Source organism: Phyllobates terribilis, unplaced genomic scaffold (assembly GCF_046119375.1).
Source record: "Phyllobates terribilis strain yellow unplaced genomic scaffold, ASM4611937v1 Scaffold_1__5_contigs__length_1240528914, whole genome shotgun sequence".
Lineage (NCBI taxonomy): Eukaryota > Metazoa > Chordata > Amphibia > Anura > Dendrobatidae > Phyllobates > Phyllobates terribilis.
The window spans coordinates 308,839,797-308,866,997 of NW_027362761.1; the positions used below are offsets into that span (position 1 = coordinate 308,839,797).

At 41.5% G+C, this 27,201-nt stretch overlaps 1 protein-coding gene across 4 annotated transcripts in view; it reads right to left on the reverse strand.

The window, feature by feature from the left end:
- The window catches only part of GGT5 (gamma-glutamyltransferase 5), a 340,283-nt gene that overhangs the window by 95,495 nt on the left and 217,587 nt on the right, over window positions 1-27,201 (reverse strand). For all 4 annotated transcript variants that reach the window (XM_073674260.1, XM_073674242.1, XM_073674251.1 and 1 more), the window contains exon 2: window positions 5,491-5,816. In XM_073674260.1, the coding sequence (XP_073530361.1) occupies window positions 5,491-5,651 (161 nt within the window). In that variant the 5' untranslated portion in view covers window positions 5,652-5,816. The remainder of the gene's footprint in view (window positions 1-5,490; window positions 5,817-27,201) is intronic.

Genomic DNA, 27,201 nt, shown 5'->3' on the forward strand with positions numbered 1-27,201 from the left:
ACAGCATGTGACTTAAATATGAGTGTCTAAGCAACTGGTCTGAATACGTATGACCATGTGATATTTCAGTTTTTCTTTTTTAATACATTTGAAAAAATTTCTACATTTCTGTTTTTATTTCAGTCAAGATGGGGTGCAGAGTGTACTTTAATGAGAAAAAAAATGAACTTTTTAGAATTTATCAAATGGCTGCAATGAAACAAAGAGTGAAAAATGTAAAGGGGTCTGAATACTTTCCGTACCCACTTTATAATTAGTATTAAAGGGGTATTCTCAAGTTTTCTCTCAGCAGTTAAGAGCAATGCAGTTTCCTTCATGGTTTCTAGCAGGGCGGGCTCTCCTCCTTGAGTTACAGATATGGTAACGAGTAAAACTATAGTATTAGTAGAGCTATAAAGCTCAACACAATATCTGCTGTAGCACATTCAGCTACCAATGGTTTGTTTGAAATCTAAACCATTATGTTTAAATACAGAGATAACAAGGCATTTGAACAAGCACACAGCTTTGAACAGCGATCTATGAAAGATGTGGTCTGGTGTTGTTGTAAAAGAGGGAGAGGCGGGGAGGGTAGGGACAATAGGGTATAGAAATTAATGGGCTGCCTGGGATGTTAAGAGTTAACCCCTCTCTTTGAATGTAAATAAAACAGCTAGGCTACAGATAACTTGCACATGTTGTGTGTGACTTTCAGACTTGCAACCAGTGACAGAAAACTTATTTGGAAACATGCAATTTGGCAGTGTTATTTACAGCAATACAAAAGCTCTAAAATCGTTGCATGACAGCAAGTTGCACACAAGTTGCACGGATGTTTTATCATGAAACTTTTCAGAGAACTGCTGTTGCCCAACACACATCATTGTGGTAGCCCCAGCCTTGCAACTACACTTACTTTTTTTCATATCTTTAGTTATAAAACAGTGTTAGATCTAATGTGGTCACACAGTCTGACACATGTATCAGGAGTTTCTGGAAATATTCATTGTATTGTCCATCTTGTCATCCATACAACACTGTTTGCTACACAATATTATAGCAGCTTAAAAATGGAAAGCTTGATCCAATGTTCATAGTAGAAGCATTATGCCTTCAGTTTATGAATTGTCTCATTATGAATGGTAAACAATATGTCAATTCAATAAAATGAGTCTCTCTTTATTACTTCTAGAAATTGTTTGGCAATTATATTTCAATGTAAGGAGGACAAACAATATCTTAGTTCATTGACTCAGTAAAGTGCACAAAAAGCTTCATATTAAAAATGTTACTATTTATCTATGTTCCCAATGTTATCCAGGACCTAGAATCAATTCGCCAATACTATGGATGAAGTTATGGATTAGATCAATCAAAATCTAATATTCATGGGGACATGGTAACTTCTTCTGTATGGCTGTGCGAACTGGCTGTGGGAGCACATAGCTCACTGTTAAACTATTGTGATAGGTGAGTAGACGAGTGACTGTGTGAAGTGGAGTCCCCCTTTACAGCCACATCCGAGTCACATGTGCAATGAGTTGGTGGTGTTCGATACAGCCGCCAATCAAATTTTTGGGAAAAATTTGGTGAAGATGGTGAATTCATATCAAAAATGTACTTTTCTCTATTCCCAAGTTTGCCCAAGTTGAATTTGCCCAAGTTTGCTACTTGGGCAAATTAATGTAGACTTTTCCCACATCACTTATAATTTTTTAATAACTGTATGATATTCTGAGTTAAATCATTTCTACCTAACTGAGTTCTGTGCATTAAAGCGACTAGAAGAGAAGACTAGACTAGACTAGAAGAGAAGAGTAGTTGATATTGTTATATAGAGTCATGTGACCCAGCATGTTTTCAGTTGTATAGAGGCAATAGAGGACACCAGTTTAGCGGTGAAACACGTAAAGGACTATCATTGTTGTTGATTCTGTGACCTAACACCTTCCTGACAAAACTTTATTGACAGTCATATGCAGATTAGATGCGTTTTTTACTTGTAGATTTTCCACATCCAATGCAAGTCTATGGGAGAAATCTTCATATAAAATTCAGTGTACCCACAAGAGAAAGTAACATGCTGCGGATTTGAAACATGCACTGCAGGTCAGGTTACGTTGAGTAAAAAAAAAGCACAGTTGGCATGAGATTTCTATAAATCCCTTCCGCTTTGCTGGAACCGTAAGACGCTGCGTTTTTGACGCAGCAAAAATACGCAGCATCAAAAACTCATCATGGGCACACAGCCTAAAAGTCACTTTCAAAACTGAATAGATCTGTAAAAAAAATAGGTTTTGTAAATTCTATGGAAAAAAATTAAAAATTGTTGCTAAAGTTTTAACCCTGCTAACATTAAAAAAAGGGACATTTGATAAATGCTACTAACGTAGAGTAGACATATGGGAAACGTTATCTATGAATTATTGTGTGACGCATGACTAAATGTTTTAAGAGTTTAAAATGTCAAAGTTTGAAGTTTGCTAATTTTTCAAAATGTTTGCCAAATTTCCATTATGTTCATAAATAAACATAAATCTTATCTACCTAATTTTATCACTATCATGAAATATAAAGGCTCACAAAAAATCTTAGAATTACTGGGATTGGAAGATGCATTTCAAATTTATTACAATATGTTAAAGTTATTACCATATGTAAAATTTAACAAATGTGGTTCTGTCATAATGGTCAAAACTGGCTTGAGTAAGGAATTAATGAAGAGTGCAAGGAAATTGTAGGCACCACTTCCCACATTACTCTATACAACATTATCAACTATTGTTCTCTACTACCTGTGTGAATACAATATAATACGTTGTATACAAGTGGTTAATGTAAAGTCACTTTTAAATCACATTTAGGGTAGGTTCACACGAAACGTATAAAAATTAGTTGTCCGTATACAATCTGTTTTTTACCGCAGCAGCTATTAATCATGTACAATACCATTTTCAGTTTCCTATGTTATAGAATTGCAATGTATCCGTAAAATTGGATGCTATATTGCGGCTCCATATGGCATCCAATTTTTTTTGCGCACCCATACATTTGAATGGGTGTATCTCATCCGATTTACGGAAGAAACTAGTGCATGCTGTGATTTTTTTTCACATGGAGATTCGATCAGTGAAAAAAAATCTGCGCTGCCCCATTGAATAACATTGGTCTGAGTGCTATCCATTTTTTTCACGGACAGTACTCGGACTGAATACATAGTCTTGTAAATGAGCCCATAGACTGTAGAAATTATTAAAAGTTAAGATTTAGATTTTCACAAAGTTCTCACAAATTATCAGTGATGCAAGAAGAGGGCATATTAATTTTCACTTTCTCAGAGGGTCCAAAACTGTATGCTTCTGTATGTATGTATGTTTTTGTTTAATGACGGAATGAGTCTTTGAATAGAGTAGTGCTTGATAGTTTGTGAATCATTCGGAATTTTCCAGATTTCTATATTTTAGACTTCGTATAAGTCTCCTCACTCTGACATGCCAAGCCTGACTTGTCACTTTCCACAAGAAGAAATGTTACCCCTTAGATCCTATAAAACGACATCAGATTTTTCACCCAAGTCTTTAAAGTAGATAAAGAGAACCAAATAAAACAAACAAGTCATAAATATTAGATTTTGTCATTTTTTTAAATAAGAAAAATTATCCAATATCACATGCCTGTGAGTGTTACAAGTATGTGAATCTTTAGGATACTAGATAATTTGAAGGTGAAATTAGAATCTGGTGTTTTCAACCAATAACATGACAGTCAGATGTGAGTCGGTGACTTGTTTTATGCAAAGAACAGGGATATATCCAAGTCTGATCTTCAGACTTGGTCTTTGATCTTGGTCTTTGATCACTGTCTGATACCCAATGATGCTAGTAGCTGCCCTAGTATTGGGATTGTACAGTGCACATTGCTGCAATCTTCTTGTCATAATTTTCCTACTGTTTATATCCACTCATGGTTTTGGCTCAAAATGTACTATAAAAACCTTATGACTGGATCTAAGTTTAAAGGGTAATTTCCAACATTGGAAGTTATCTGGGAACGGGGATCTGAAATGTCTTATCAGAGGAAAATGCTTCTTTCCAGTTAAGATCCACATCTTTTCCTTTCCTTGCCTCTTGAACTGATCATTCACTCTGGCAAAAAATGTCTTCCTCTAAACAAGACTAAATTCCAGCTGTACGAACAGGGTTGTAGCTGCCTACTGAAGTCTATGGAGATGCTAGAAGGAAAAGTAGAGTGAGAAACCAGGAAAGGGAAGTTCACTGACCCAACTGCTGCTTTAAAGAAAGCTTGATGTGAAACACGTGTCGGGGTACTGGGCAGTGAGGTCTATTTACTGGTGCATTGATGATGACGAGTGTTGATGGGTACTGGTGTTATTAGCACTACTGCAATTTATTAGAAGCTCTGTTTGTGAGGGGTCTCCTTGGGATCAATAATTGTGCATTATGTTTATTATTCTATTTTGCTCAGAGTTTCTTTGAGGGGTCATTGCATGAATTAAGGTTCTCATAATGGCAATCATGCTATTTGTTTATGCAAGCATGTTTTTTTGTCCCTTGATTATATATATGTTCTGTTTCTATGGTTGGCAGGTAATTTAAACCCCCTTCCTTTTTGACAAATTGATTATATTTTTCATTAATTATAGTTTTTTCCATGTTGAGATATACCATTGACCACACTGCCTTTTCCTTTTTTTCGGCTTTTATTTGTTTTAATTCTTTGTCCTTCAAACTTTTGTGTATATAATTGTAATTAATAAAATTATATTTATTTACTGTATGTATATGTTTTTTGTATTTATTTATTTATTATTATTAGAAACTTATTTTGGTAAATTATTTATAGGTTTAAATTATTTGGAGACTCCAATAAAGTGCATTACATTTTTGGTAACTTTAGTATGGGTCTTTGGGTATATTATTGGTTATTAGTAGTCTATTTCTCCCCAGAGATAGATTCACATCTACAGTGATCAATACTGCTGTAAAATGTCCACAATTCTGCTACTGCTTCAGAACATGTGTTAAAGAGAGACAGGAGTACTTGAATTCCTTATGTCTCTGTGTCCCATACATGGGAGACACCCTACCAGCAAGTATCGATCTATAAGCTCAGAGATACAACTAGTAGAGAGTTGCTGCTAGAGTATCTACTAGCCCAGAGCCTGCAGATGGTAAAACTGGTGAAAAATGCAAGATATACGTCTTATAATGACCAGAAATAGTGCTATTTTTCCTCTAGATATACAGGACACCTTATTCAGAACAGTCACCTGATCGACAGGAACCTTTAGAAGCCCAACACAATTACGTGTAAAACAATATACCATAAATGGTAAAATATATTACACTTTTACGGAATGAAGTTATGGATGGCAATAATGATTGTAAGAGTTTTACAGTATCCGATGGCACAGAACAGTTTCCTTTCCTTCTATCACAGCATATAGATTATTTTTCTCTGTAGGAGTAATGCTGTATAAAAGCCACTTACCTGCCAATATTTGAGCAGATCTCAGAGTCTGCAGCTACTGCTCCATTTAGAAATCCTTCACAGTTGGATTCTCGAAGCAAAAGTACTAAGGGGATGATGATCACAATAGCCAGGAAGAGAGCAACGATGAGACAATAAAACAAACTTTTGGATATTGCCATTGTACCAGGATCTTAAATTGTGGCTGATTTCTTTGTAACCGATTTCAAAGCAGTCTGCTTGTTACATTCTTTACAATGCTGTTCTTTTCTGGAATTCCTTAGTTTCTCACTCCTTACTATAAGCTTTCTTCATAAATCTTCTCTCTTGCTTGGTTTTGCATTTGCCTGGTGAGGAGTAGAGTAACTTTCACTTACAAAGTAAAGTAATTTGGAAATAAACAGGATATAAAACTTCTTTATCCTTTGCAGATCCTTCCTAGTTCTAACAGCTGCCCACCCCCTCCTTCACATCCATACACAACACGCATTCAAAGTTTGGCTCATAAGAAAATCACTGAGAACTATGGCCCCAATTCATGACTTGCGACTTATTGAAGTCACTTTTCTTTTTTTTGTCTTGTGGTATTCACTGACATTTTGTGTGCACATGGTTAATGAATTTGGCGCAACATCAAAAATGCTCATTATTTTTGTCTCCAACTAGTTTTTACAACTTTTTTTAGTGAAATGTCATAAAGCCTTTAAAATGTTGCATGCTTGTCTTCAACTGCTGTCAAAAAGAATCAGGAAGGAATTAATTCTGTTTGCTTTGCTTGCATACAGGAAAGACACACACAGATAGCAAGGCTGGCTTCACACTTTGGAGTATCATGGTCTGTGATTTCCAGATGGGCTGCAGTTCTCCTGACCCAAAGTCAACCGCTACATATATATATGCCTGGTGACCTGCAGTCGGCCAGAAAATCACAGTCCATGCGCAAACCGTGAAAGTCAAACATACAAGTGCTTCTCACTAAATTAGAATATCATCAAAAAAATGTATTTCAGTTCAATAGAAAAAGTGAAACTCATATATTATATAGAGTCATTACAAACAGAGTGATCTATTTCAAGTGTTTATTTCTGTTAATGTTGATGATTATGGCTTACAGCCAATGAAAACACAAAGATAATTATCTCAGTAAATTAGAATAATTAACAAAAAACACCTGCAAAGGCTTCCGATGCATTTAACCCCTTTCTGATGCGGTCAGTAATAGTACGTCTCACCGACCTGGGCCTATTGGATCAGGTACGTACTATTACACGCGATGCTTAATGCGGTCTCGCGACAGAAGTCGCAGTGATCGCATTAAATTTCCGGCCCCATCTTACCTTAGGGTACATGGTGTCATCATCCCAAGGGGTGTCGCCATCCCCCCGCAACCACAATTGCTGTGATTGGCTGTTCAATTCTGAACAACCAATCACAGCATTTCTCACTGTTTCAGGCAATCAGATTGCCTGAAACAGTGATGTGCAGCCTAGGATCGGTGCCTGGGCCCCAGCTGGCTCTGATTGGAGCGATCGATGATGACATTGATCGCACCAATAAGAGTGCCCGACCGAGCGGTAACCGGGCAGTGACCGGCCTGAGACCTGGCTGTCACTGCCCTATCACCCCCCTGTGACCACCCTGCATCTCCTCACAGTTGGTGAGCATGCTCGTTACTCGAAATTTACGAGTATGCTTGGGTGTTTTCCTAGTATCTTCGGCGTGCTCGGATGTTAATAATAATAATAATAATAATAATGTTTTAGTCACTCCGTTGCTCATAAACCTGTTTCTTAGATATTCCTCACATGTATTAAAGCTGTCAAACAGTCGCAAATCATGAGCACGGAGTGACTAAAACATAACACCCAAGCACGATGAAGATACTCGGCGAGCACCCGAGCATGCTCGCCGAAAGAGTTAACAGAACTTACTCGCTCATCACTACTGATCAGTATTTGATCGCTCGTATTTTGGCAGTTTTTTTCTTTCGTGCGTCCTGCAATGGCCGAGTGCTGATCAGTGACTACATTACTTATAAACATCCGTCCTCGCGGTTTTCCAGGACTTTTTTTTTGTCCCTGTCCATTTTTTCTCCCCCGCCCCCACTTTGCACCACCTCCGTGCATGCATCCAGCAGCCACCAAGCGTTGATCGGTGAGAAAAATCACCGATTGGCACTCGTGCTCTCTACTTTACACATTTTTTTCCACTAACTTTTTTTCTTTTGTAGAGGGCGGTCGCGATTTCCGATTGTGGGCCGTGCTGGGCCTTGCAGTGCCACAGAAGCCTATGACACCACAATCGCCTTTCCTGCTGCTGCTACAGAAGACAACTGTAAGTAGAATTTTTTGATCCTCCCTCCTTTCCCATCACCCTTTCTGCCACCAAGTGCTGATCAGTACTTGATCGCTGATCAGTACTTGATCGCTTGACTTTTGTCAAGTTTTTTTTCGTGCTTTCTGCAGTGGCCGAGTGCTGATCAGTGAATGCAGATCACTGATCCGCACTTGTGCTCACTGTTTTACACTTTCCCTTCCCCTTTGCACTACATCCATGTGTACATCCAGCTGCCGCCAAGCGTTGATTGGTGACTTAGTTCACTGATCCGCACTCGTGCTCGCTGTTTGCACCACCTACAGTTGTTCCTTTTTTTATCTTTTTCTTTCAGAAAAAAAAGTTTACACCAAGCACACTGACACACACACACACTCTCTAAATAAAGTACTGACACACATGCACCACATACATAAAAAAGTCCCACTCATCCCAAACCCTCTATTCAGTGGAGGAGGCATACGCTTTCCTTGCCTCCGACTCTGACAGCGAGGGAGAGGATCCCACCTTTCCTTATTTTTAAGACTCCTCATCGTCTTCCTCCTTTTCCTCTTCTTCCTCAGGTGCTGCTGAATCACCACGCAGTTGCCCCAGGACAGAAGATGAACCAGCATCCTCCACTACTGACCCCATATGGACCTCGCCCTCCGAAAATTATGAACCACTGATTCCTGATTTCGTGATGGAATCAGGAATCAAGCTTAACACCAACGGCCTCACAGAAATAGACTTTTTCAAAGTCTTTTTTTCTGAGGATTTTGTAAACCTCATGGTGGGTCAAACTAATTTGTACACTCATCAATTTTGAAACAAAACCGCTTTTCATCATTTTCTAACTGGTCTCCTCTAGACGCAGTAGAAATGATGAAGTTTTGGGGCCTGGTCCTTCATATGGGGATCCTGAAGAAGCCCGAAGTTCGGCAATACTGGAGTGTTGAAGTTTTGTATAACACTCCAGTGATTCCAATGGTCATGACCGGGACACGTTTTGAGGCCATCCACAAGTTCTTGCATTACAATGATAATGCAAGGTGTCCTGCATGTGATGACCTGAACTTTGATCGTCTTTTCAAAGTTCGGCCGGTCATCGAGCACTTCAACAACAAGTTTGCTGAAGTGTATATGCCCCAAAGGGACATCTGCGTGGATGAGTCCCTAATTTAGAGTTTACAAAGGGAAGGGCTTCCAGATTGAACCCTCGGAATGCCCCCCTATTCTGGGAGTGAGTGGGAAAATTGTGTGGGATTTGGTGCACCCACTGCTGGATAAAGGTTATCACCTTTACCTTGATACTGCAGCCTGCGGTTCTGTCCGCAGAAATCAGAGAGGCCTCCCAAAGACGCTAATTGGGCAGATGCTCAGAAGGGGTCAGAGCAGAGCCCAATGTAATGGCCACCTGCTGGTCGTCAAGAACAAGGACAAGAGGGATGTCCTTCTCTTGACCACCATTCACGGTGATGGCAGCACCCACAGCACTGTACGAGGTTCCTCTACACAGGTCGTCAAACTAGACAGTGTAGTCGGGTACAACAAGTACATGGGGGGAGTTGATCTCTCTGATCAAGTCCTCGAGCCATATAGTGCTTTGAGAAAGGCCAAGGTGCGGTACAAGAAGCTGGCGGTGCACATCGTACAGATGGCAATGCACAACGCTTTCCTTCTATCACGATGTGCAGGCCATACTTCTACGTCGTACCTTCAGTTCCAAGAGGTAGTGATCAAGGCCCTGATATTTGGCAGTGGTGACGGAGCAGGCCCCAGTACTTCCGGAACTGAAGGACCTCGAATTGTACCAGGCCAGCATTTCCCAGGGGAGGTCCCTCAAACAGGAAAAAAAGCAAAGTCGCAAAAAAGGTGCAGAGTGTGTTACAAAAGGGGAATACGCAAGAACACCACTTATCAATACGACACCTGCCCCAACAAACCTGGCCTGTGCATGAAAGAATGCTTCAGAAGGTACCATACTTCCATGCACTACTAAATTTATTTCTGACGTATGACAACCTGACAAACACAACTGATGTATGGTTCGTCAGGTTGTCCTATCTCAGTTGTGTAGTGTTCGTCAGGTTGTCCTACACAACTAACATGACGCCCACAGACCATTCCATCAAAGTCTGCATTCCAAAGCATCACTCCTTCCCTTTTGAGCCCTGACATACGCCCAAACAGTAGTTTTCTCCAACACATGGGGTATCAGTGTACTCAGGAGAAATTGCACAACAGATTTTGAGGTCCACTTTCTCCTGTTACCCTTGTGAAAATATTATTTTTAACATTTTTGTGGGAAAAAAAATTATTTTTATTTTCACAAGTCAACGTTATAATTTTCTGTGAAGCACCTGGGGGTTCAAGGTGCTCACCACACATCTAGATAAATTCATTGGGGGGGGGTCTAGTTTCCAAAAAGGGGGCACTTGTTGGGCATTTCCACTGTTTACTCAGTAGCAAATACCTGCTTCACATACCGCAGGAAAAATACCTCAGAATCAATGACACCAGATACAGCCTTGAGGATTCTCTTAAAACATAACTTTTACTTCTTATCATTAAACCACTATAATTTCAAATGGCTTAAATCCGATAGACCTGAAAAAATATATATCCCTATTAACGTCAGGACATCAACTGAAATAAATATCAGAAATAATGAGATCCCATATGCTCAAGTTAAATTTCTCTACATCCTATGTCCTGCTAGTTAAACGTATTTTTCAGACTATAAGACGCACTGGACCATAAGACGCACCTAGGTTTTAGAGGAGGAAAATAAAAAAATAAAAATTTAAGCAAAAAATGTGGTTATGGTGCACTTTTAAGGGGGAGGGGGTCTTCTGCTGACACTGATATAGGGGTAATGTCCCCCAATTCTGACAATATCCCCCATCCTGGTATATATGCCCCCCCTTCCTTTTATACGTGGTCCCCATCCCCATCCCGGTATGCCTGGCATCCCTCCATCCTGGTATGCATGGAACCCCTCATCCCTGTCCTGGTATGCATGGTACCCATCATCCCTGTCCTGGTATGCATGGCACCCCTCATCTCTGTCCTGGTATGCATGGCACCCCTCATCCCTGTCCTGGTATGCATGGCACCCCTAATCCCTGTCCTGGTATGCATAGCACCCCTAATTCCTATCCTAGTATGCATGTGTAAGGTGCCTCAGCGAGGTAGTCGTGGGCGAGCTGTAGTCCCTGCTCGCTCTGGCACCCTACAGACTATACGTGTCTTCCCTCTGATGTATGGCTGTGTGTGTGGTGCTCTCCACTTACTTCCAACCATCCGATCGCGGCTGTCTCCAGGCATTTCTCTTCTGGGACCAGGGCAGCAATAAATTCAGAGGACACGAGGTTCTTAACCATAACTTGGACTTTACTTGGGGAAGAGGAATATGTACAATATTTACAGGCAGATATAATGGATAAGGCCCGACAGGTTATTATCTCCCTCACAGGCGCTGGCAACATCTTCAGCCCTGGTTCCCTCTTTGGGTGAAGCATCTCTGTGACTCTAATCTCTAGCCCAAGAGACTCTTCTGCAATACCAGCAGTGGTCCGGATCCAATAGTCTCCCCACGTCTTAGCCTGGAGTCCTATTTATCTTCCTCTGCTACCTGCAGACTAGAAGTGCCCCGGGTTCTCAATACCTCCGTTGAGCTTCTCCGGCCGGCTAACAGGACTCTTGCGCAGGGAGATCTTTACACTGATGATCCCACTATCTGAGGGTATGGAGCTCCCGTCTACCCTAGAAGCCACCATATACTCAGGCTGCCCGTATGGTTTACTGTCCTAACTCTTACTCACTCATCATTTCCTGCTTCTGGAAACTATTTTCCTGATGTGCCCACCCTCTGTGGGCTGTTATCACACACCTTTATCCCCTTCACTGTCTGCAATACTACTGGCAGACTCAACCTAACATCTGCACCCAGGCCAGTGGCATCTTGTGGCCGATTACAAGTACTGCAGCCCACAAGGAATTATGTCAGGAACAAGCTCTATAAACACTTGAGGCTTGATCAGGGCACTAAGTGCCCCCCCCTCTACTCTAATGACTAGACCACTGCAGCTAACCCCCTTAGCTCGGCCTAACAGCAGTTCAGAAGGTCTAACTCCGGGAACATTCTCTTTTAACTACATCAGTGTCAAAGGAAGGCTACTCCTTTCCCCACTATTACACATGGCCCCACTAATCCCCATCATGCTGCACATAAAAAAAAAATAAAACACTCCTACTCACCTTTCTTCTCTCCTCCAGCGCTGCGTCCTGTCTGCCGGCACTGATCTCTCCATGTGAACCGCGCATGACGTCACTGCCATGCGCAGCTCACAAGGAGAGATCAGCTGCCGGAAGTCACTGCTCCCCACGCTGGGACTGTGTGTGCGGGGAACAGTGACTTCAATCTCCTTCATAGCCGGCACACAGCGGAGCCGCGCTGCGGCTGCTGCTGCCGGCTATCTCCTGTGCCCGCTCATTAAAGGGCATGAATATTCACCCCCTCCCCACGCCCAGTGGGGACAAATTTTGGAGGAAAAAAGTGCGTCTTATAGTCCGAAAAATACGGTAAAGATGAAAAAAGGTGTGGATCTCACCCAATCCTCTTGCAGACACCATCAGGGATTAATAGCTGTATTCACAAGATGTATTTATTGGACTAGTTCTACCCTGTCGTGCTCCTGGCAATGGCTCCTGCCCTAACAAGGGCAGTACCCAAGTGTACCTTATATTTTGTCCCAAAAAGGCCCTCCCAACGTGTTTCTTTCTCCCTTCAGAGAATTCATCAGGGGAGTATGTATAGTATATGGGAGGCACAGATGTTACACAGGAAAAAAGTGACTCTGTGCTTACAAAGTGCTTTTTAAAAACACTAGAATCTTTCCATAAGGCCACGGCCCCACTATCAGTATTTGGTCAGTATTATTTCTCAGGAGTGGGAGACAAAACTAGTTGAGGAACAATCAGAGAAAAGGTATAATAGAAACAAGTCACCAATTCTGCATTTATAACCCACTCCTGGCTTTGGTTCCCACTCCTGAGAAAAAATACTGACCGAATACTGACCAAATACTGATAGTGGGGCCGTGGCCTAAACCTCAAAGTGGTGAGTGTTTATTCATAGTGGTGCAGAGTGCTGCTCCCACTCCTTCCAACAAAAATATATAAAAGATCACATCCCAAAAACCCTATAATATCGCTGTTTTTCCCAGCAAACAAACATTTGTTTGTTTCCCAGAAACAAACAACTGTTTCTTAAAATCCCTCCTTTTTGCACAACAGAAAATTGCGGGATTTATTTAGAAGAACTGCACTCTTGTGGTATGACATTTTTTAGGTAAAAAGATAATAATAGATCTGAGTGCGACCGAGAAATGACTACTGAGATGATGTCATGTGACAGGGCCAACACCCGTGGGAGATAGCACATGACGAAGTAACGTGTGTCTGAGACACACGGAGGATCGTGGGATATGAATTGGCCACATGACTTGGTCATGTGACCATGTGAGTTTTTCGTGGTAGTGATGGTGGGACCGCTGCACTGGGAAAAACAGTGATATTATAGGGTTTTCAGGATGCGATCAAAAGAACTGAGCGCTGTGAGAAAGCACAGATGCATTTCTAAGTAAAATAGCTGAATATAAAGATTAAGGCGCCACCCAGGAAATGAGGTGGGACGCCGAAAAAAAGAGAGAATACAAACCTATTAAACAGTGAAGGTGTATGTGTGTGTTATCTCCCCATATATCTATGTGTATGTTATCTCCCCCATAGTGAAGGAAATAATTATTTGATCCCTTGCTGTTTTTGTACGTTTGCCCACTGACAAAAACATGAACAGCCTATAATTTTAAGGGTAGGTTAATTTTAACAATGAGAGATAGAATATTCAAAAACAAATCAAGAAAATCAAATTGTATAAATTAGATACATTTATTTGCATTTTGCAGTGAGAAACAAGCATTTAAGCCCCTATAAACCATTATGGGTTATGGCTCCTACAGACCAGTTAGACGCTCCTAATCAACTCCTTACCTGCATTAAACACAGCTGTCTTACATAGTCACCTGTATAAAAGACTCCTGTCCACAGATTCAATTAATCAATTAGACTCTAACCTCTACAACATGACTGTCAATTGACATCGATCTGGGGCACCATGCAAAATCTCTTGTCGTGGGGTATCCTTGATCATGAGGAAGATGACAGATCAGCGTAGAACTACACGGGGGGGAACTTGTTAATAATCTCAAGGCAGCTGGGACCACAGTTACCAAGAAAACCATTGATAACACTGTTGGCATATACAACAGATTAGGACTTATTATAAGTGAAAGGAGGACTTTATACTAACCAGACAGCAGATGGTGATTGTGTGTATCGTTATAAGCTTGCTGTAAATGTGGGAGGAAAGCTCTCAATTGTTGGTTGTTTTTACTTCCTGTGTGTTTTTTTCTCTCTTTCCTGAATGTGTTATGTCAGCAGCACACGGACTGTGTGACACTGAATTGTATCTCATGTTTAACCAGTATGAAGTAAATACTGTTTACTCAAGATATCTTGCTGATTGAAGCTCTCGTAAGTACAGTGGTGACTGTAAGAAGATGCACTCTGCGACACGTTATGGGCCCAAGCCGGAGCCCAGACACTAAAGCCCAGACACTACAGGCCTGCACTACAAGAGGATCCTGGTTTATAACCCCAGATAACGGAGCACACAGATAAGCTCTGTAAACAGAAGGAAATAAATCCAGATACAGAGTGACAGAGGAATTCATGATCCCAGGAGCTGGATATAATTACAGAGAATTCAACACAGGCAGGACATACAGGAACTATCAGCAAGAAAAACAGGAGAATATCTACAGTACAACTCTCTAAACAAGTAAGATTATATAAAGATGATGATTAACACAGAACTGAAATTCACAGTAGCTAAACTGAATAGTGAAAATTATCAGTTATGGAAATTCAAGGTAGAGATGTTGTTATCTAAGGATGATTTATGGGAAGTAATTGTTACAGAAAGACCAGATCAAGATAATCAGACATGGGATAAAAAGAATAGACAAGCGAGAGCCACCATTAGCTTATTAGTGGATGATGCTCAATTAATACATATAAGAAATGAAGAAACAGCTAAAGGAATGTGGGAAGAATTAAGAAAACTGTATGAAAGACCTAGCTTGAATCACAAGTTATTTTTATTAAGAAAGCTTTACAGTATGAGATTGATTGAAAATGACGACATGCAGAAGCACATATTCTCAATGATGGAAGTGATATCACACTTAAGATCTATTGGTGAAGACATTAAAGATAGTCATGTAGCAGCTATATTATTGTGCAGTTTACCAGATTCGTATACAGCCTTGATAAATGCCCTTGAGGCGAGACCAGAGACTGACATTACATTAGATTTTGTGAAAATAAGACTAATAGATGAATATCAGAGAAGAAAAGAACAAAGAAATGATTCTTCTACTGAAAAGGACAGTGAAAACACTCTTAAAGCTACAGAATTTAAAAAACCCTATAATAAAGAGACAAGAGAATGCTTCAGATGTAAGAAAAAAGGTAATTTAAAGAAAGACTGTACCATATGGAAAGCAGAACAACAAAAATTACAACATAAAAAGCATACACAGAAAGTAAAAAACACAATTTCCGATTCATGTGAGAATAATTGGAATAGCGCATTTAAAGTAACAGACAAGAAATCATCACTTGGTTGGTTTATTGATTCAGGAGTATGAGTCATATGACAAGTGACAAGAATTTCTTTACTGATCTTGATTTAGATAAGAAAGAAGCCATTTATCTTGCAGATGGAAGCAAAATAACCGTAGAAGGTATCGTACAAGGTATGCTAAATTGTTCAAACAAGTTCGGACAAGATTCAAAGATACTTGTACAGGATGTAAAGGAAAGGGGGGATTGTTTCTCTGTGAAGCAGAGAAACAAAAAGATGGCCACACAAGTTCAAAATTGTAAAGAAGTAAGAAAATTCCTTTATTAACACATGTAGTAAACACAAATTACAAAGATAAATGCGGACGACAGAGTAGACACAGAGTGCTGGATCCACATGAATAAAATGTTAAAAACTGTGACACAGCGCCCGAAAGGTCAGCCTATATAGCAAGTGGAAATATAAGGGGGACAGCAACAGGGTCACATGTATTAATAAATATATACCACCCATCAAGAATACCTTTTCCAAATTGTACCCCCAAAACAATAATATCCCATCACAATCAAAATACCCAGAAACAAAAGGGTTAAAACCCTTATACAGATGGAAGTAATACAAACAATTGGTCATAAATAAGCTAAAATAGCTATGTACCTGGGTAAGGCCACCAGACAGGCTCTGCTACCGTCACCCCGACGCACGTTTCGGTATGAAAACCTTTTTCAAGGGGTAATACTGCACACCAACCATCCACCTTTTATACCCCCACATCCATATCTGCAGCGTGCACATGTTGCACAGTAAAGCGGAAGTGCCGTGTAACTGACTTCCTGTTTCACTCACTGCATGTAACTGACTTCCTGCCTCACTCACAGCGTCTCCATGGAAAGGCGTCAACAGCCCTGTCATGTGGCTCCAGGCTCCACCCCCTCCCTTCACATGATCAAGCCCAAGTAACTGACTTCCTGTCTCACTCACTGCTTGTAACTGACTTCCTGCCACATTCACTACGTCTCCATGGAGAGGCATAAACAGCCCTATCATGTGGCTCCAAGTTCCACCCCCTCACTTCACATGATCAAGCCCGAGTAACTGGCTTCCTGTCTCACTCACTGCATGTGACTGACTTCCTGCCACATTCACTGCGTATCCCTGGAGAGGCATCAACAGCCCTGTCATGTGGCTCCAAGTTCCGCCCCCTCGCTTCACATGATCAAGCCCAAGGTGCCACCCCCATGATCATGGGATATAAACACCACCGCTGCCCGGCCAAAAATGACGCGGAAACCCCGCCGCACCACAGGCGCACAGCGGCATCGGCATCACAAGGACGTCGAGAGCCACTGGGCGCATGCGCGAAGCGGAGGGACCGCGTACCGGCCGGACAGCGATGGCGTGCACCGGAGCCACCACCAAGGCATCTGACAGCTGGCAGAAGACAAAGAAAGGGAACGAAAGAAGAAAGGATTAAAAGGAGAAGGAGGAGAGGACAAAATTGACTCAGGTGGAACATAGGAGGCAGACAAGAAAGGGAGCAAATAGGAAATGTGTATACAAATAAGTACTGCAATCAAAAGTATTACCATAATAGGTGGAAGACATATATATATCCAAAACTGTTAACCTATATCCATATCAGTACATACAATATAGAGTACATAAATATCAATCCCATTAGAGCATTGTACAATACAATCTTCTGCAGATTCGTCTCATTAGAAAAAATAAATAAATAAATAAATAATACATTGATGTAACAGCAAAACCCACACATATCTCTCAATATATGCTATATCGGTGGATTATGCAATCATCTTCTCATGGTGTCTGCAAGACTACATCATCACCATCCTCCATGGAATCCAGGTAGATAGCTGCATGATGTCAAACAATGGAGAACCGGCAGGTAAGGGCAACTCACTCATCACTGGTAACAGGGCAGACAATATGTCACGGGCAACAATTTAGTGGAGAGTCAATGTGCAGCATTAAAATAAGAACAATGATAAAATATGAAATGCAAAAAAGAATATAAAAACAACTGAGGACATCACATGCAGACCGGAAATTAAAGAAATGGGACGAAGCTAATACTCTCGTTCAACCCCTTCGGTTGCAGGGTTTTAAGTGCCCATATCCATTTAGACTCCAGCTGGGCCAACCTCTGGGTCACTCGACCACCACGGATACCTACAACTATATTGTCTATACCTCTCACTCTCAGCCCAGTGGAGTCACATCCATGGTATAATTTGAAGTGGCGTGGGATGGTCTTGAGGGTAGATGCATCAGTGTGGCCAAGTGCCGCCTTTATGCCCAGTACGTGTTCCCTTACCCGTGTTTTAAAATGACGAGTAGTCATGCCCACATAGATGAGACCACACGGGCAGGTTGCATGGTATATCACGTACCGTGTTTGGCAGGTGATGTAACTAGTGATCGGAAATCTATTACCGTCAGAGTCCAAAAATTCATTACTTCGATCAATGTTGGGACAGGCGACACACCGGCCACACGGACTACATCCACGCAGTACACCACCCACACCACTCAAAAAAGTCTGTCGGGGTACCCCCTCATAATGACTCCGCACGAGATGATCCCTTAAATTTTTAGCGCGTCTGAAAGTTATGCATGGTTTTTCAGACACATATCTCGTTAGAATCGGGTCATTCATGAGCACCGGCCATGCTTTCTCCAGTGCTCTCCTCATAGCCGGTGCTTGAGTGTGGTACTTAGTGATGAACCTAACGATCTCAGTGTTGGTATCATCTCTTGACCCATATAAGAGATCATCTCGTGCAGAGTATTTAGCCCTATTAAAGGCCTTTTTCACAGATCTACGGCTATAACCACGGGCATAAAACCTCTCCATTAACTCCCTGGACTGAGCGAGAAAATCACTGTCCGTTGAGCAGAGCCGTCTTAAACGCAGAAATTGGCCCACCGGAACCGACCTTATCATGTGTTGTGGGTGGGATGACGATGCATGCAGCAATGTATTGGTGGATGTGGGTTTCCTGAATATATTGGTCTTAATGCTCTGATTCGCTTCTCTATTAAGAGTCACGTCCAGAAATTCAGCCCTGTTGGGATCACACTGATATGTAACGTGGATATTTACGTTATTGCAATTGAGTTTGTCCATAAATTCAATTAAGCATTGCTGTGAGCCCTGCCAGATCAGGAAGATGTCGTCGATGTAGCGTGCCCAAAAAGAGGACATGGTCCATCGACGACCCTAGATCTGACAGGGAGAGGTCTCTCTCCCACAGCCCCAGGAAGAGGTTAGCGTATGAAGTTGTATGTTCCAAAATTGGAAGGCGGATTATTATCTGTGAAACATTTAGCAGCAAAAGGACTTACAGTAAAATTCAAAGACAATGAGTGTGCAATTATTGCTGGAAACAAGGTGATCACCAAAGTCACGGCAGATGAACAATTATATCATTTTGACACACCAAAGGAACAGATGAAGGTATGTACACATGATCACAAAAACTGTATTCACATGTGGCATAGACGTCTAGGACATAGACACCCTGACAGTATAAGGGAACTACAGAGAAAAGAATTGACAAAAGATTTAAAGATATCAGATTGCTCAATTACCGTAAGATGTCAATGTTGTATAAAATCCAAAGCCACAAGGATATCTATTTCAAAAGAAAGTGAGATGAAAAGCGAAAGACCACTTGATTTGGTGCATACTGACGTATGTGGACCCATGAAAGTGACTACATCAGGAGGCAATAGATACATGTTGACTTTTATAGACGACTACTCAAGATACACAGTCACATACTTAATTAAGAACAAAAGTGAAGTTTTTGATAAACTTGTAGACTATGTAACAAGATCAAGTAACAAATTTCAAAGGAAGCCAATTGTCATCAGAAGTGATAATGGAGGTGAATTTACAGGTCACAGAATAGAAGACTACTTAAGACAAAACGGAATAGAACACCAGAAAACTGTTCCATACACACCTGAACAAAATGGAGTAGCAGAAAGGACAAACAGAACTGTAACAGAAATGATAAGATGTATGCTGACGGATTCCAAACTACCAGAGAAATATTGGGGTGAGGCAGCAATGACAGCTACATATCTACAGAAGCGACTTTTTTCCAGAAAACTGACGAAAAATCCATATGAACTGTGGCAAGGTATGAAACCAAGTGTCAATCATTTAAAAGTTTTGGATGTAAAGTTTTTATATTCATTCCAACAGAAAAACGTTCCAAACTTCAAAACAGATCAATGGAAGGAATATTCGTTGGATATAGTGAAAATTGCAAAGTATATAGAATCCTAGATCCCAAAACAGACAGAGTTACGGTGAGTAACAGTGTGACATTCATTGAAGATTTAAATGAAGACATAATGATTTCAGTTGAAACAAAAAATGAGAAAAACAATAGTGACATAACTGAAGAAATATCTGATGAGAAAGAAGTAGAAATCAATGAAGAACAAAATACTGAAAGTGAAGAATCACAACTACAAACAGACACAGAACCAAGACGTTCAATGAGAGAGAACAAAGGAAAACCACCAAAACGTCTCTCATACAAGACAAGCATAAGAAAAATCTATGAGCCTACCTCTTGGGAAGACATATCTAAACTTCCTGAAGAAGAAGCTAATAAATGGATAGACGCAACAGAAACAGAAATTAAATCCATGCATGATTCAAATACATGGACACTAATAGATTTGCCAGAAGGAAGAAAAGCCATAGGATGTAAATGCATTTTTAAAGTAAAATATCAAACAGATGGCACCGCTGAAAGATACTGAGCAAGACTCAGTAGCTAAAGGGTATTCTCAAAAATATGGAGAAGACTATGATGAGACATTTGCTCCAGTTGTCAAACACACTACAATAAGAACTTTACTTACAGTTGCAGCAATGAAACAGATGGAACTGAGACATCTGGATGTAAAGACAGCTTTTCTGAATGGAGATTTAACAGAAGACATTTACATGGAACAACCTCCAGGATTCAAAGATGAAAGAAATCCAAACAAAGTTTGCAAACTACAGAAAAGCATATATGGTTTAAAGCAAGCAGCTAAAGCGTGGAATGACAAAATCACGGAAGTACTTACAAATGAAAAATTTCAAAGAAGCAAAGCTGATCCATGCTTGTACACAAAAAGGCTGATTAATAGATGGATTTATGTACTCATATATGTAGACAACATTTTGATTTGTTTTAAACAAGAAAGGGATAAAGAAAACATTCTAAAAATCCTGAAGCAACATTTCGAAATCAAAGACTTGGGAAATGTAAAACAGTACCTAGGAATACAGATAGAAAGAGAAGAAGACGGAAGTTTCCTACTGAATCAAAATCACATGATTCAAGACATAACAGAAAAATTTGGATTAAAAGATGCAAAAACAGTAAAGTCTCCAATGGAAACTAATTATCTCAAAGAGATGAACAGTGAAAAAAATATGCTACCAAATAATGAAGAATACAGAACAGCAATAGGAAAACTACTGTATCTAGCGACCATTGCAAGACCAGACATCGCAGCAGCAGTAGGAATCCTGAGTAGAAAGGTATCAAAACCAAATAAAGCTGATTGGAATGCTGTGAAGAGAGTAATGCGTTATTTGAAAGGAACTAGCAATGTTAAGCTGAAATTACCCACAAGTGAATTGCATTTTAACAGGATATGTTGATGCAGATTGGGCTGGAGATCCAACTGACAGAAGATCTACCAGTGGACATATATTTTTTCTCTCAGGTGGACCAATAATTTGGACAAGTAAGAAACAGTCAATTGTGACACTGTCTTCAACAGAAGCAGAATATGTTGCCGCAGCACATGCGAGTCAAGAAGTACTGTGGTTAAGACAATTGTTGACAGAATTAGGACAACCACAGTTGGAACCAACAAAATTGAAAGAGGACAATCAAGGATGTCTTGTTCTTGCTCAGATGGAAAGAGTCAATCCAAGAACCAAGCATATTGATGTGAAATATCATTTCTTGAGAGATCATCAGGAACAAGGAGTTTTGAAGTTAGAGTATTGTCCTACTGAAGAAATGACAGCAGACATCTTCACGAAGGCGTTGAATGCTTATAAACACCAGAGACTAATAAAAAAAGTTGGGTTTGATTGAATAAGTCCTTATTGTTGAGAAATGGTGTTGGCATATACAACAGATTAGGACTTATTATAAGTGAAAGGAGGACTTTATACTAACCAGACAGCAGATGGCGATAGTGTGTAAAGTTATATGCTTGCGGAAATGTGGGGGAGGAAATCTCTCAATTGTTGGTTGTTTTTACTTCCTGTGTTTTTCTTTCTTTCCTGAATGTGTTATGTCAGCAGCACACGGACTGTGTGACACTGAATTGTATCTCATGTTTAACCACTATGAAGTAAACACCGTTTACTCAAGATATCTTGCTGATTGAAGCTCTCGTAAGTACAGTGGTGACTGTAAGAAGATGCACTCTGCGACAAACACATTGCGTTTTAAAGGTTTAAAATCCTGCAGCAGTGCCCGCAAGGTCCCCCTGCTCAAGAAGGCACATGTGCAGGCCTGTCTGAAGTTTGCCAATGAACACCTGGATGATTCTGTGAGTTATTGTGAGAAGGTGCTGTGGTCAGATGAGACAAAACTTGAGCTCTTTGGCATTAACTCAACTCGCTGTGTTTGGAGGAAAAGAAATGCTGCCTATGACCCAAAGAACACCGTCCCCACTGTCAAGCATGGAGGTGGAAACATTATGTTTTGGGGGTGTTTCTCTGCTAAGGGCATAGGACTACTTCACCGCATCAATGGGAGAATGGATGGAGCCATGTACCGTAAAATCCTGAGTGACAACCTCCTTCCCTCCGCCAGGACATTAAAAATGGGTCGTGGCTGGGTCTTCCAGAAAGACAATGACCCAAAACATACAGCCAAGGCAACAAAGGAGTGGCTCAAAAAGAAGCACAGTAAGGTCATGGAGTGGCCTAGCCAGTCTCCAGACCTTAATCCCATAGAAAATGTATGAAGGGAGTTGAAGCTCCGAGTTGCCAAGCAATAGCCTCAAAATCTGAATGATTTAGAGATGATCTGCAAAGAGGAGTGGACCAAAATTCCTCCTGACAACCCTCATCATCAACTACAAAAATCGTCTGAATGCTGTGCTTGCCAAAAATGGTTTTGCCACCAAGTATTAAGTATTGTTTGCCATAGGAATCAAATACTTATTTCTCACTGCAAAATGCAAATAAATGTATCTAATTTATACAATGTGATTTTCTTGATTTTTTTTGCATATTCTATCTCTCAATGTTAAAATTAGCCTACCCTTAAAACTAAAACTATAGACTGTTCATGTGACACCCCTGAGGGTTCAGTCGTCCCAGAGGTACTGCATCTCACCCAGAGGTGTGGTGTCTCCCTTCTCTCAGGTAAGATGGGAGTACTGCACGGAACCCCAAACACCTGCATCCAACACTACACTACTCCAGGCCAGCTGGAGGGGCAACAGGCAATGTATGTTTCTGCTGAGCCCTGACCCTGGCTGGAGTGGGGGGAACCCAAAGGTAGGGGGAACCAGTAGTGGGTGTGGGTGGAGGAGCTAGTTAGAGGGAGCACTTTAGTTGGAGTATAAAATAGGGAAGCCATCTTAGGGTGGTGGAAGAGATCAGAGTTAGGGAGCAGTTCAGAAGAACAGCTCGGGACAGTTCAGAAGAACAGTCCGGGAGCAGAGTCTCATTAGGAGATCTGCTCCACAAGTAGGGCCAAGTCAGGAGGCCCAGGAGGGGAGCAAGGAGTAGGCTCCATTCTAAGAGGGGATCCCAGGGGGTATGGCGTGTGCAGGACGGCACCCGTACGCCCCGCATCTGTCAGAAGACAGAGGGATCTTTGCGGCATTCTAATCCCCAGGAGGGTCAAGTGAGTCCCGGATCCGACGTACAGGAAGGACTTCAGAGCACCCGAGCGGGATTGAGAGTGAGCAGCGCAGAGCAGAAGGGAGAAAGACCGGAGTGAAGGCATTCAAAATAGGAACACGAGAAAATGGGGTTCTGCCAGGTATTCTCAAATTGCCTGAGGAAGGATTGAACCTCTGCCCGGTGAACGCAGCGAGACGCGGGAGGCCTTTACCTGTATAGTGCACCTGTGCAGTGTCTAAAGAACTGTGAGTAAAATCTTGGATGACTGCACTGCACGGCCTCCGTCCATTCTTCATCGGCGCCATCATTCCCCCTGCACCACAACGCCCAGCGCAACCCACTCTCCATCACTTCACTGCCCTGAGGCCTGCTCCACCTGTGGGGAGCCGTTCCATCACTAGCTGCCCTAACATCTGCCTCAGAGGACTGTTGCAGCGCTGGTGATCCTCACCAGGTACCACAGGTGGCGTCACAAACTTTCCCAAATCCCCTATAATATTCCCCCTTTTGAGTGACCGCCCTGGGCCACGGACCGGGCCAGCCACAGTGATATCCCCCGGCAACCAGAGGCCCAGCTGCCGAGTACCCCACGGCCCTGGGGGCGCATCATTCATGTCTTTGTCAATGGGCAAACTTACAAAAAAAGCAAGGGATCAAGTAATTATTTCCTTCACTGTATTTTTTTGTTGGAAGGAGTGGGAGCAGCACTCTGCACCTCTATGAATAAACGCTCACCACTGTGAGGTTTATGGAAAGATTCTGGCATTTTTAAAAAGCACTTTGGCATTGTAAACATGGAGTCACTTTTTTCCTGTGTAACATCTGTGCCTCCCAAATACTAAACATACTCCTCTGATGAATTCTCCGAAGGGAGAAAGAAAGGGAGGGCCTTTTTGGGACAAAATATAAGGTACACTTGGGTACTGCCCTTGTTAGGGCAGGAGCCATTGCCAGGGGCACGACAGGGTAGAACTAGTCCAAGAAATACATCTCGTGAATACAGACGTTAATCCCTGACGGTGCCTGCAAGAGGATTGGGTGAGATCCACACTTTTTTTCATCTTTACTGTTTGTTGAGCACATTTGGTTAAATGGATTATTAGTTAACTAGCAGGACATAGGATGTAGAGAGATTTAACTTGAGCATATGAGATCTCATTATTTCTGATATTTTATATCAGTTGATGTCCTGACGTTAATAGGGATATATATTTTTTTCAGGTCTATCGGATTTATGCCATTTGAAATTATAGTGGTTTTGTGATAAGGAGTAAAAGTTTTGTTTTAAGAGAATCTTCAAGGCTGTATCTGGTGTCATTTCCACTGTTTAGGCACATCAGGAGCTCTGAGAACGTGACATGATGCCCGCAGCCATGCCATCAAAGTCTGCAATCCAAAGCGTCACTCCTTCCCTTCCGAACCCTGCCGTGTGCACAAACAATGGATTTCCCCCACATATGGAGTATCAACGTACTTAGGAGAAATTGCACAACAACTTTTGGGGTCCAATTTCTCCAGTTACCCATGTGAAAATAAAAAATTGCAGCTAAAAGATAATTTTTGTGGAAAAAATGATTTTTTTTTCACGGCTCTACGTTATAAGCTTTTGCGAAACACTTGGGGATTTAAAGTGCTCACCATACATCTAAATAAGTTCCTTGAGGGGTTTAGTTTCCAAAATAGGGTCACTTGTGGGGGGTTTTCACTGTTTAGGCACATCAGGGGCTCCTTCCCTTCCGAGCCCTGCCGTGCGCCAAAACAATGGCTTTCCCCCACATATGAGGTATCGGCGTAATCAGGAGAAATTGCACAACAACTTTTGGGGTCCAATTTCTCCTATTACCCTTGAGAAAATAAAAAATTTGGGGTCTAAAGTAAAATTTTAGTGAAAAAAATGCTCATTTTTTTCCTTTCACGTTCGATTAATTGCTGTGAAGCATGTGAAGGGTTAATAAACTTCTTTAATGTGGTTTTGAGCACCTTGAGGGGTGCAGTTTTTAGAATGGTGTCACTTTTGGGTATTTTGTGTCATATAGACCCCTTAAAGTGACTTCAAATGTGGTGTGGTCCCTAAAAAAATGGTTTTGAAAATGTTGCTGTAAAAATGAGAAATGGCTGGACAACTTTTAACCCTTATAACTCCCTAACAAAAAAAATCTTGGTTCCAAAATTGTGTTTATGTGAAGTAGACATATGGAAAATGTTTAAGGGCATAAAAATTCAAATTTTGAAAATTGCTAAATTTTCAAAAATTTCGCCAAATTTCAGATTTTTTCCCAAATAAATGCAAGTCATATCAAATAAATTTTACCACTACCATGAAGTACAATATGTCACAAAAAAACAATCTCAGAATCAGGGGGATCCATTGAAGCGTTCCAGAGTAATTACCTCATAAAGTGACAGTGGTCAGAATAGTAAAAAATAGCCTGGTCATTAACGTGCAAACCACCTTCGGGAGTAAAGGGGTTTCAAAGGTCCCTTAGTCTGTTTCGGTAGGCTCCACAACCATGGGGAAGACTGCTGACTTGACAGATGTCCAGACGGCAGTCATTGACACTCTCCACAAGGAGGGTAAGACACAAAAGGTCATTGCTAAAGAAGCTGGCTGTTCAAATAGTGCTGTGTCCAAGCATATTAATGGAGAGTTGAGTGGAAGGAAAAAGTGTGGTAGAAAAAGGTGCACAAGCAACCAGGGTAACTGCAGACTTGAAAGGATTGTTAAGAAAAGGCCATTCAAAAATTTGGGGGAGATTCACAAGGAGTGGACTGCTGCTGGAGTCATTGCTTCAAGAGCCACCACACACAGACGTATCCAGGACATGGGCTACAAGTGTCGCATCCCTTGTGTCAAGCCACCCATGACCAATAGACAACGCCAGAAGCGTCTTACCTGTGCCAAGGAGAAAAAGACCTGGACCTGGACTCAGGGCCGGCTCCAGGTTTTTCTGGGCCCCGGGCGAAAGTCTCAGTGGGCCCCTTTAACACATACCACGATTCATGATGCAGACATACGGCGGAGAAATATATATATATATATATATATATAGTACAATGCAAATATTTCACTTCTTACATTACATGAGTGATATCTATTGTAAATTCCACAATAGCTCAGAAACCGGTGAATCGCTCCACACAGAATAGTGGCCCCCATATAAGGCTCCATACGGAATACTGGCCCCCATATAATGCTTCATACGAAATACTGGCCCCCATATTACACTCCATACGGAATACTGGCCCCCATATAAGGCCCCATAAGGAATACTGGCCCCCATATAAGGCCCCATACGGAATACTGGCCCCCATATAAGGCTCCATATGGAATACTGGCCCCCATATAAGGCTCCATACGGAATACTGGCCCCCATATAAGGCTCCATACGGACTACTGGCCCCCATACGGAATACTGGCCCCCATATAAGGCTCCATACGGAATACTGGCCCCCATATAAGGTTCCATACAGAATACTGGCCCCCATATAACGCTCCATACTGAATACTGGTCCCCTTATAAAGCTCCATACAGGATACTGGCCCCCATATAACGCTCCATACAGGATACTGGTCCCCTTATAAAACTCCATACAGGATACTGGCCCCCATATAACGCTTCATACAGGATACCGGTCCCCTTATAACGCTCCATACAGGATACCGGTCCCCTTATAACGCTCCATACAGGATACTGGCCCCCATATAATGCTGCATGCAGGCTGTGCCCCCTTATAATGCTCCATGCAGGCTGTTACCCCCCACATAATGCCCCATACAGGCTGTCCC